The 12,500-nt window shown below is 41.8% G+C and overlaps 1 protein-coding gene across 1 annotated transcript in view; it reads left to right on the plus strand.

Annotated features, from left to right (window-relative positions):
- Positions 1–11,775, plus strand: part of bzw2 (basic leucine zipper and W2 domains 2) — a 24,421-nt gene extending 12,646 nt beyond the window's left edge. Inside the window, exons 5-12 of the mRNA XM_076300875.1 lie at positions 245–310; positions 2,360–2,495; positions 2,899–3,008; positions 3,829–3,999; positions 4,916–5,062; positions 6,787–6,925; positions 10,978–11,100; positions 11,382–11,775. Of these exons, the coding sequence (XP_076156990.1) occupies positions 245–310; positions 2,360–2,495; positions 2,899–3,008; positions 3,829–3,999; positions 4,916–5,062; positions 6,787–6,925; positions 10,978–11,100; positions 11,382–11,410 (921 nt within the window). The 3' untranslated portion in view covers positions 11,411–11,775. The remainder of the gene's footprint in view (positions 1–244; positions 311–2,359; positions 2,496–2,898; positions 3,009–3,828; positions 4,000–4,915; positions 5,063–6,786; positions 6,926–10,977; positions 11,101–11,381) is intronic.
- The last annotated feature ends 725 nt before the right edge of the window (positions 11,776–12,500 follow it).

Raw genomic sequence — 12,500 nt, forward strand, 5'->3', positions numbered from 1 at the left:
GCAGATGGATTATGATGGAGTGTGCCTTTCTAAGACATAGACTTTCAGACTCTGTTTATCACTGGGCCCATAGAAAGTGCCTCAATGATGGTTCAACTTGATAACTGTGTGTGTGTGTGTGTGTGTGTGTGTGTGTGTGTGTGTGTTGCCTGTGGAGCTCACTGTTGCTCATCGCCTGAGCCTGTACAGTAAAACAAGCAAACCAAATGAAGTAAACGTTCCACTCAGTGTTGTCTGTTTTCAGGTGTTTAATAAGCTGATCAGGAGGTATAAATACCTAGAGAAGGCCTTTGAGGAGGAGATCAAAAAGGTAAACCTGATTTGCTGAATCCACACCATACTAGCACAATAGCACACACTGCATCACCAATGCATACAAAATACTAGCACAATAGCATACCCACACTACATCAATACATACACACACTGCATCAAGACATACACACACTAGCACAATAGCACACACTGCATCAAGACATACACACACTAGCACAATAGCACACACTGCATCAAGACATACACACACTAGCACAATAGCACACACTGCATCACCAATACATACACACACTAGCACAATAGCATACCCACACTGCATCAATACATACACACACTGCATCAATACATACACACACTGGATCAATACATACACACACTGCATCAATGCATACACACCCTGCATCAATGCATACCCACACTGCATCAATACATACACACACTGCATCAATACATACACACACTGCATCAATACATACACACACTAGCACAATAGCACACACTGCATCACCAATACATACACACACTAGCACAATAGCATACCCACACTGCATCAATACATACACACACTGCATCAATACATACCCACACTGCATCAATACATACACACACTGCATCAATACACACACTGCATCAATACATACACACACTAGCACAATAGCACACACTGCATCAATACATACACACACTAGCACAATAGCACACACTGCATCACCAATACATACACACACTAGCACAATAGCATACCCACACTGCATCAATACATACCCACACTGCATCAATACATACACACACTGCATCAATGCATACACACCCTGCATCAATGCATACCCACACTGCATCAATACATACACACACTGCATCAATACATACACACACTGCATCAATACCCACACTGCATCAATACATACACACACTGCATCAATGCATACCCACACTGCATCAATACATACACACACTGCATCAATACCCACACTGCATCAATACATACACACACTGCATCAATGCATACCCACACTGCATCAATACATACACACACTGCATCAATACACACACTGCATCAATACATACACACACTAGCACAATAGCACACACTACATCAATACATACACACACTAGCACAATAGCATACCCACACTGCATCAATACATACACACACTGCATTAATACATACCCACACTGCATCAATACATACACACACTGCATCAATGCATACCCACACTGCATCAATACATACACACACTGCATCAATACACACACTGCATCAATACATACACACACTAGCACAATAGCACACACTGCATCAATACATACACACACTAGCACAACTGCATCACCAATACATACACACACTAGCACAATAGCATACCCACACTGCATCAATACATACACACACTGCATCAATACATACACACACTGCATCAATACATACACACACTAGCACAATAGCACACACTGCATCAATACATACACACACTAGCACAACTGCATCACCAATACATACACACACTAGCACAATAGCATACCCACACTGCATCAATACATACACACACTGCATCAATACATACACACACTGCATCAATACATACACACACTAGCACAATAGCACATACTGCATCACCAATGCATACACACGCTAGCACAAAAGCATACCCACACCGCATCAATACATACACACACTGCATCAATAAAACATACTACATACTAGCACAATAACACACACTGCATCACCAATACATACTAAACAATAACATTCCCACACTAGACCAAAACATACTAAATACTATCACAATTGCATTCCCACACTACACCAAAACATACTAAATATACTAGTATAATAACACATATAATGCACATAACATGGTATGCATTTTCAAGTAATCTACATACTGGTTAAAAGACTCACACTACATCACCAAAATCCACTTCATAGCCACTAATCATACACAAAAAAAAACCTGGTGTCATGAAATAGAACCAGGGTGGTGGCCGTGGACCTGTTGAGAGTCTTTCCGTCAAGTTCATGCATTGCACATGTGTAGGTCTTTGGTTAGTCTCTGATGGTGTGACGTCACTTCCTCTGCAGTTGCTGCTCTTCCTGAAAGCGTTCTCGGAGACGGAGCAAACCAAGCTGGCCATGCTGACGGGCATCCTATTGTCCAGTGGCAACCTGCCCCCGCCCATCCTCACCAGCCTCTTCAGCGACAACCTTGTCAAGGAGGGTGAGTCTGACACACACACACACACACCAGTCAATCCTGGCAGTTTATATATATATATATATAAGTATATACTCTTTTGATCCCGTGAGGGAAATTTGGTCTCTGCATTTATCCCAATCCGTGAATTAGTGAAACACACTCAGCACACAGTGAGGTGAAGCACACACTAATCCCGGCGCAGTGAGCTGCCTGCAACAACAGCGGCGCTCGGGGAGCAGTGAGCGGTTAGGTGCCTTGCTCAAGGGCACTTCAGCCATGCCTACTGGTCGGGGTTCGAACCGGCAACCCTCCAGTTACAAGTCCAAGGCGCTAACCAGTAGGCCACGGCTGCCCCTCTAAACATTTAAACGTTTAAACAGTACCATTGCTACATGTAGCTCTGTTGTGCCTTGTGTGGTGTCAGGAATCTCTGCATCCTTTGCTGTGAAGATGTTCAAAGCCTGGATGGCAGAGAAGGACGCCAACTCTGTCACCTCTGCACTCAGGAAGGCCAACCTGGACAAGAGACTGCTGGTAGGGCCGGCCTCCTGTCTCGTGCTGATGATGTCATGATGCCTGATGCTGTGGCTGAGTGGGAGTGTGTCAGTGGGTGTCTATCACACTTGTTACTATAGCAACTCTATAGATGTATGAATGTGAGTGTCACTTCTTTTCATCATGGAGAAGTGTTTCCATGGTGATGCCTTCTGTGTGTGTGTGTGTATGTATGTGTGTGTGTGTGTGTGTGTGTGTGTGTGTGTTATCTAACTCATGTCATGAACCTTTCCCTGTAGCTTCCATGACAACAGAATCAGTTCACCTCAATCCACATGTAGTCCAAGAGTATTGCGATGTGTGTTTTAGAGTAATGCGATGTGTGTTTTAGAGTAATGCGATGTGTGTGTGTGTGTGTGATGTGTGTTTTTAAAACACATAGTCCAAGAGTAATGTGGTGTGTGTGTGTGTGTGTGTGTGTGTGTGTGTGTGAGATGTGTGTTTTTGTACTCCACTAAAACACGTGTGTTTGGGTTTCACTCATGTGGGGATGGGCTTCACTCTTGCTCCAAGGAAAAAAGTGTATCAGAACACTAATCTACACAAGCCCTCTCTCTCTCTAACACACACACACACACTGTAACGCAGGATGACCTGATGGTCAGACGTGTAACCCCATTATCAGGATCCAGAGGGTTCCCTATGAAAGTCCCAGCGGTTCCATATGAAAGTCCCGGTGGTTCCGTAATGAAAGTTATTCCAGAGTGACTGTCAGTGAAGAACCCCTACTCTGTAGGAGCCTTGGCACTGCACAGGAAGTGATGTCATTGTGTTGTAATGTGTGTGTGTGTCCCCTCAGGAGCTGCTTCCTCCAAATAAGCAGACGGTGGAGCACTTCTCCAAGTACTTTAACGAGGCGGGCCTGAAGGAACTGTCTGAGTTCCTGCGTGTGCAGCAGACCCTGGGGACCCGCAAGGAGCTGCAGAAGGAACTACAGGAACGCCTGTCCCAGGAGTGCCCTATACGAGAGGTACACACACACACACACACACACACACACACACTGTCCCAGGAGTGCCCTATACGAGAGGTACACACACACACACACACACACACACACACACACACACACACACTGTCCCAGGAGTGCCCTATACGAGAGGTACACACACACACACACACACACACACTGTCCCAGGAGTGCCCTATACGAGAGGTACACACACACACACACACACACACACTGTCCCAGGAGTGCCCTATACGAGAGGTACACACACACACACACACACACACACTGTCCCAGGAGTGCCCTATACGAAAGGTACACACACACACACACACACACACACTGTCCCAGGAGTGCCCTATACGAGAGGTACACACACACACACGCACACACACACACACACACACACACACACACACACACACACACATACACACACAAAGCAGTCTCTGTGAACATGCAAAGAGCTGCATAAAGAACTAAACGAATGCCTCTCCCAGGAGTAACCTATATGAGAGGTACACACACACACACACACACACACACACACACACACACACACACACACTCACACACAAAGCAGTCTCTGTGAACATGCAAAGAGCTGCATAAAGAACTAAAGGAATGCCTCTCCCAGGAGTAACCTATATGAGAGGTACACATACACACACACACACTTACACACACACACACACACACACACACACACACACACACGTATTTGGATTTTGTTGTGATTATTTCATCTTGTTTCATGTGTGTGTGTGTGTGTGTGTGTGTGTGTGTGTTTGCTTTGTGTGTGTGTGTGTGTTTGCTTTGTGTGTGTGTGTGTGTGTGTGTGTTTGCTTTGTGTGTTTGCTTTGTGTGTGTGTGTGTGTGTGTATGTGCTGTGTGTGTGTGTGTGTGTGTCTGTTTGTGTGTGTGTGTGTGTGTGTAGATAGCAGCATATGTGAAGGAGGAGATGAAGCGGAATGAGCTCCAGGAGCAGGCTGTGATTGGTCTGCTGTGGACCTGCCTCATGAACGCTGTAGAATGGAACAAGAAAGAGGAACTGGTTGCTGAGCAGGCTCTCAAACACCTGAAGGTACACACACACACACACACACACACACACACACACACACGACGGGTCGGGTTCGGACAAGTATTTAGAAATTGTAGTCTGGTTTGGTTCGGGTTCGGACACATGGGGGCGATATGCATTGGAAGCTTTACATTTAAAATAGCTTATTATGTTGGGTATCCAACAGATCTGCTTCACATGATGCAAACGTTTGTTTTTTTAAAATAAAATAAAATGTAAAAAAGGCCTAACAGCTTTCTTCCTGTGTGCAAGATTTGTTTAAGTAGCCGTGACAACGCATGTGCATTTTAGGTGGCACGTCTTGGGTGAAGTTAAAAAAAAGTTGTTAGCCTATCAGGAGATTTTAAGACCAAAGAAAACTAAGCAAATTAACTCTAGGCCTACTATGTAAAGGCAGTCCTATTTGCGTTGCATACTGTGGTAAAGACATAGGCTACCGGTAGGCTATAAGGTCGTTTCGTTCAACTGGAGGAGGATTTCCTCGAGTTGCCCCAATTAACGTTGATGCTGCATATGGATCAGTGACAGAGGGACTGCAGTTTCGAAGACTGTTGCAGTTCATTTCAAGTCTTTTCGTCAATGATAAGACTAGAATTCTACTTGCTTGGGCCTCTTGTTAATGTGCGCTGTGTGTGACCTGCGTGTGTGCACGCTCATCTGATTCTGTAGACAAGAATTCCATTTGTTGTTTGTTCCGTTTAATGGGCTAAAGACAGGCGTGAATGTTTAATCACTAGCATGGGAATAACTGAGGCATCATCTGCGTCGGGCTCGGGTCGAGTTCGGACATAAAAATGAAAATGCCCGTTGGTTTCGAGTTCGGACGCAACTCTGTCGGACGCGGGCCAGGTTCGGACAGAAATTTGCGGCACGAACCGCACTCTAACACACACACAAACACACACACACAGAGGAATGAATAAAAATGATTTAAAAAAGTGTTAATACAGCAGAATGAGTGAGTGTTTTATATATATATATATATATATATATATATATATATATATGATACTCAAGTTTCCCAGTCCTGTTCTTTTTCAGCATAATCTGAAAAAAAAAAAAAATCTGCTGAAAAACCCATTGAATGCAATCTGACAGGTGTAGTCTGCCATCTGGTGGAAGAACAGTGTCCTGCAGGCAGCACTGTGCCTTATAAAACTTAAAGTGTATGCTCTGCCCAGATTTTCTGACATAGTAAAGCCAAATGGTTTTAAAAGATAGGAAAAGGGAAGAAACAGAATTGATTGATTCAAATGTTATTATCGCATTTATACCCCTAAAGCCTGACACATTATATAACACAAAAACCATTTAACAATAAAAAAAAAAATTGTATTGATCAAATGATCCAACAGACTGTACAAATTCCAAAAACTAGAATTTTCCCTAGTTCCCCCCCCCCCCCCCCCAGAATTAGATAACAGTATACATCCCCTTCTGCTTTCTATTAGTGCAATAACCCAGTCTGACACCATTAGCCTAGCTTAGCATAATTAACTGAAAGTGGGTAAGACCAGCAGGCCTATAGCTCCCTTTTAGCTAGGCTAATTGGTCTAACACACTTCCAGTAAATTATGCTAAGCTAGGCTAACTGGTCTAACCCACTTCCAGTAAATTATGCTAAGCTAGGCTAACTGATCTAACCCACTTCCAGTAAATTATGCTAAGCTAGGCTAACTGGTTTAGCCCACTTCTGACCTGTCGTACCCTGTCGTGTGTTCCAGCACTACGCCCCCCTGCTGGCCATTTTCAGCTCTCAGGGCCAGTCGGAGCTCGTTTTGCTGCTGAAGATCCAGGACTACTGCTACGACAACATCCACTTCATGAAGGCCTTCTCCAAGATTGTCGTGCTCTTCTATAAAGGTGCTTACACCAGCCAGCATGGGAGGCCGCTCATGTCTGGAGAAAAGCTCACTGATAAAGTCCACACCATTTAGAAAAGACAAATAAATCCTGTCTGTAGGACAGGATCACTGGAGCACACAGATGTTTACATTGCTTATTTTTATTTTAGAAAGGTGCAGCACATGACTAATGTTTCAAATGTAACATTAGTCATTTGCTGCACCTTTTAAACATAAAACTAGAAATGCAACAATGAATTACCAGTGCATGAAAATGAAGATTGTGATATGTAAAATATCATGTATAGTTAAAACAGATAATGCAGAGATGGTTACTAAGATGTTGCTAGGATAGACATGGTAGTTGCATAGTTTAAAGGGACACCAGGCAAGCCTGATGCTTTTTCTCTACGAAACTCCCCCTCGCTCGGTCTGAAGCTCTTTTCCTTTTCTTTGCATCTTCCGTCAAGGGTTTTCGCTGCTTCTTCGCCGGCTCTGCCATTATACACACGTTTGCAACAATCGCTAGCGTTTCGTTAGCCTCCCTCTGTGCTGTGGATGCAGGATGGAAACTGAAACTGCTTCGGTCGCCGGGTACGATACTGAACACTGAACTTGCAAGCGGGATATTCTTCCTACAGGCAGTAGGGGCGGGCGAGTCATTTAACAATAGCCTACCGACTTACTGTCGTGGCAGATATTCAGACTCGGGCCAGAAATTAAGTCCAAACATCTTGCCCACAACGTAACAAAAATACACCATTATAAGTGCTGAAGTCAAAAACTTCTCCCAAAAAGAAGGCGCAAAAGTCCGGCAGAGTTCCGTGCAAAAATTCCTTTAATGACTACATAGCGCAAAGCCTGTGTGGATCGCACGATCGCACTCCCGAACAAAGGTAGAAGTCTCTTACTTATACCCCTCCAAAATGCTGACACAACACTACCCCGAACGAACTTTTCACCTTAAGTTTATTGAAAGTTCAGGGGTGTACAGTATAGAGTGATCACAGGTCATACATTGTGCATGGGTTAAATATCGTTCACCCCCCTGCACTCTCCTACTGGTTGTTATGAGTAGAGCTCGCCCTGTGTACGCGTTATCTTGCAGCTTCAAGGCCGACTTTGGTTTCTTCAAAAGGATAGGCTAAGGCAGCATGAGACACAGTGCAACAAAATGAGACACAGGGCAGCAAACAGAGACATAGGGATACAAAGCGCACATAGGGGGAATTCTGGTAGAATAGCTTCATGTTAATAGTATTAGTTAAACTTGTTATTTAAAATGTTATAAGAGTATTATGGTTAGGAATAACTTCAGTGTATTACTTGATTATGATTAAGGTTATATGAATACATGCTTTACAGTTTCAAACTCTCTCTCAGTGATGTCTACAACCCATAGGATAATTTTATACAACATTACGAAGATGATTGTTGTTGATAGACAGATGGTTTAATGGATGTTGATAGGCAGATAGTTAAATGGATGTTGATAGGCAGATAGTTTAATGGATGTTGATAGGCAGATAGTTTAATGGATGTTGATACACATCGTTTAATGAATGTTGATAGTTTTAGATATAAAGATGAATGCACATAATTTAAAAGTTGTTAGATAGTTTAACTAGTAAACTAGTTGTCAGATAGTTTAATGCATCTTAATGGATATTAACAGTGCCACCACTACCACCACATGCATCACACATTGTGGAAAGAGCACCAAGTGACAGAGGGGGCACCACAATTTAGCCAATAAATATCTTTACTCCAAACTGCTTTCCACTCTTCTTAGAAAACATTTATAATGTCAAAATGCACCTACAGCATGTTAGATAAGGATGATACTTTTGGGGTCCTCTCTCAACCTCCATTACGCAGCAGATCTAACTTAAACGTTATGCTACCAAAAAAAACAAAACCATAATTCGCGCTGGATGCTGCATGACGCAACATTGACCCTCCTGCTGGATGCTGCGTAGCGCAACATTGACCCTCCCGCTGGATGCTGCGTAGCGCAGCATGCTTTTTATTTCATGTTTCTAGGTGCTACAGAGGCTTAGATATTAAATTTTGGTAGACGTTGACAATTTTTTGTATGTTTTCAGAAAACCCTCAGGAGATAAGGTTATTTAGTCTAGAATGCCATAGGATTCTATAGGCGTTTTTAGCAGGCATTTTAGGAGTAAATGGGTTAATACATTAACCTGTGTATTAACCTCATAGCTTAAGACAATGTACAAAATCAATGTATAAACCTCGGCTATGAATTACGGTATGTCATTTATTTGAGAAAGCGCCTGAGCGCGCACGAGAGGAAGAGAGAGAGTGGCAGGTTCCAGCTGGCTTGTCATTGTTGATAATTGATATCTCCTTTTTAATATACATGTAAAAAAGTCAAAAAAAAATCACCGCTCATCTGTTGAGGTGCTGGATTAACAAGTAACTCAATAAATAGAGTAAAAAAAACTTGTTTGCAAAGACTTGAGTGTGCGGATTTTTCTTTACTTTTTATTAATATACATGTAAAAAACTTTTAAAAGGAAATGATGAAGGCAACAAAGGCGAGGCTAGAGCAGATTGCTGGGTCCCACTACTGACAATTTATTAACTGTGAGAGGGAACTTTGACATAGGCTGCACTCACTTTGATTTGGAAATTGGACAAGAATATGGAGAGTGATATTTACCTTTGTGTAATAGAATTGGTGAGTCTTGAAGTCTTCAATAATTAATTTCCCCTTAAACTAAGCATTTACATGAAGCACATGATGCTGATTGAAAACGCATTCCACTCAGATAGCTTGGTGGCTACGAGGCTCATAATTCACTTTACATTGCAAACAGAAAATGTCTAGTAAGCATCATGTCATTACATGCTTCTATTTCCAAAAGAATGAAGGCTGTTTATACCAACTTAATATTATGCTAATCATTGTTAATATGTTGCTATAAATGTGACACAAACAATGTTAACATTTGTGGACTAGCCATAGAATGGAGCTGGCAAGTGATCAGTATGAGAACCGGGTAGACACAATGTTCTTAAAGTGACAATGCACCATTTATAGATTAGTTGAACAGCATCAAATTAGTAATATTTCTTATCAAATTAATATTTTAAAACAAAATTTGTCATTATTATAATTGAAATAATATAAAACAGCTTTGGGAACCTGAATGGCCTGCAGCGGCCCTGAATGTTGATAGATAGTTTAATGGATGTTGATAGATAGTTTCATGGATGTTAATAGGCAGATAGTTTAATGGATGTTGATAGGCAGATAGTTTAACAGATGTTGATAGACAGATAGATTAATGCATGTTGATAGGCAGAAAGTTAAACGGATATTGATAGACAGTTTAATGGATGTTGATAGGCAGATAGTTTAATGGATGTTGATACACATAGTTTAATGAATTTTCATACTTTAAAAGTTGATAGTTTAAAAATTTAATTTAGATAGTTTAATGGATGTTGATAGGCAGATAGTTTAATGGATGGATGAATGGTTTGAAGTAGATGGATGGAGAGAAAGTTGGATGGACGTTGCCTTGTATCCTGTATCCCAATTGAGAAAAAGTGGGCTTAGTTGAGCAGATGGCAGTTGATACAGGTGCAAATCAGTTTAATTGGCTCTTTACGGGGACCTAATTGAGGCCACTTACCAACGAAAAGGAAAGTCGCTTTGGACAAAGGCGTCTGCCAAATCCATAACCATAAGTCTCTGCTGGACTGGGCTGATGAGCTCTTGCATGCTTGTGTTTGTGTGTTTGTGAGTTATAAACATTGGGTTTGCTCTCTGTGTTGGTTCCCAGCAGATGTCCTGAGGAGCTCTTGCATTCTTGTGTTTGTGAGTTTTAAACATTGGGTTTGCTTTCTGTCTCGGTTCCCAGAGGACATTCTGAGCTGCGCTGCGGAGCTCTTGCATTCTTGTGTTTGTGAGTTATAAACGTTGGGTTTGCTCTCTGTGGTAGTTCCCAGATGACGTTCTGAGGCGCTCTTGCATGCTTGAGTTTTTTTGTGTGTTTATGAGTTATAAACTTTGGGTTTGCTCTCTGTGTTGGTTCCCAGCGGACGTCCTGAGCGAGGAAGCCATTCTGAAATGGCACAAAGACGCCCACTCAGCCAAGGGCAAGAGCATCTTCCTGGAGCAGATGAACAAGTTTGTGGAGTGGCTTCAGAATGCAGAGGAAGGTGTGTGCGTGTGTGTTTGTGTGTATGTGTGTGTGTGTGTGTCTACAGAGGAAGATAAGATATTTTTAGATGAGAAATGATAGTGATGTATCACAGGTTGTTATTATTAATCTATTTACATGTTAAGTTATTATTAATCTATTTACATGTTAAGTCTCAACAGTATGTTTTCTTGTGGAAAAATATGTTTTACAGTGCTTTCTTTTATTCCTTTCTTGTATTCTCTCTTCTTCCCTTTCTTTCTTTCTTTCTTTCTTTCTTTCTTCCTTTCTTTCCTGCAGAATCTGAGTCAGAGGGCGAGGAAGACTAGCTCTTGATGCACCTTTAGTCCCCACAGTGTTGCATAGTGTCCAAAGTCCCAGACACCCCTCCACACACACACATACACACACACACACCCAAACATATACTGTACATACACACTCTCGCACACACACACTCCAGAGGAGGAAGCCGAGGGCCTCCTGGCTCAGTGCTTACCGAGCTCTAGCCACAGGCCCGTAGATAAGCCTTTATGACGCCCCCTAGTGGGCACTGTCTGCCAGTGCTCCTCAGGTACAGCCGGACACACAGGCCTTTAAGGTAGAAGATCTTGAAACTTGATCAAACGCACTTGTGTATGTAACTTGGCAATGCTTTTTGTTCTCTTTTTAATAATAAAAAAGATGTTTTGTATACACCAATGCTTCAGAGGTCTCTGTGTTCCTTATTGACTGTCTGCAGTATACTGTACTTTGTCATCACTCTTACCACTTTCTCAAATAAACCCTGTCCCAGTTAAAACAACCGTGGGATGGATAACTTTATTGTGATAAACTACCGGTAATTCCACTTTTATGTTCCCTGACCCTTACAGAAGACATAATGTATTATGCCCGTGCTGCATGATGCAAACGTTGCGAGAGGAGTGAACATGCAAGGTTTATAAGATAGAGATAGATAGATAGATACTTTATTGATCCCCAAGGGGAAATTCAAGGTCTCAGTAGCATACATCACACTTGCTTACTAATTATTTTTTATTTTTAAATGATTTTACCTTGTGTTTTATGTTTTCTTTTTATTATGATCTTTACCTTTTAACTATTCTTTGACTATATTACCTTTCTATGCTTTTATTTGTTATTATTGTTTGGTTTTGTTTATGTAAAGCACATTGAATGACCTCTGTGTATGAAATGTGCTATATAAATAAACTTGACTTGACTTGACTTGACTTACAGCAGAAAGAGTAAATATAAGTATATACATAACAAAACTCCACTGTACAATAGAGGCAGTAGATAATAAGAAAAACTAAATACTAAATATACTATATAAATTAAATAAAAAAAATCCACAGTGTGCTTAAGGATGATCAAGCATGAGGCACTTGCAGTGGCAGGGCCGGGACTGGGCCT

Source organism: Alosa pseudoharengus, unplaced genomic scaffold (genome assembly GCF_046254945.1).
Source record: "Alosa pseudoharengus isolate Yale_2024_CS ecotype anadromous, Long Island Sound unplaced genomic scaffold, YU_APseudo_1.1 YU_APseudo_1.1_scf_23, whole genome shotgun sequence".
Classification (NCBI taxonomy): Eukaryota; Metazoa; Chordata; class Actinopteri; order Clupeiformes; family Clupeidae; genus Alosa; species Alosa pseudoharengus.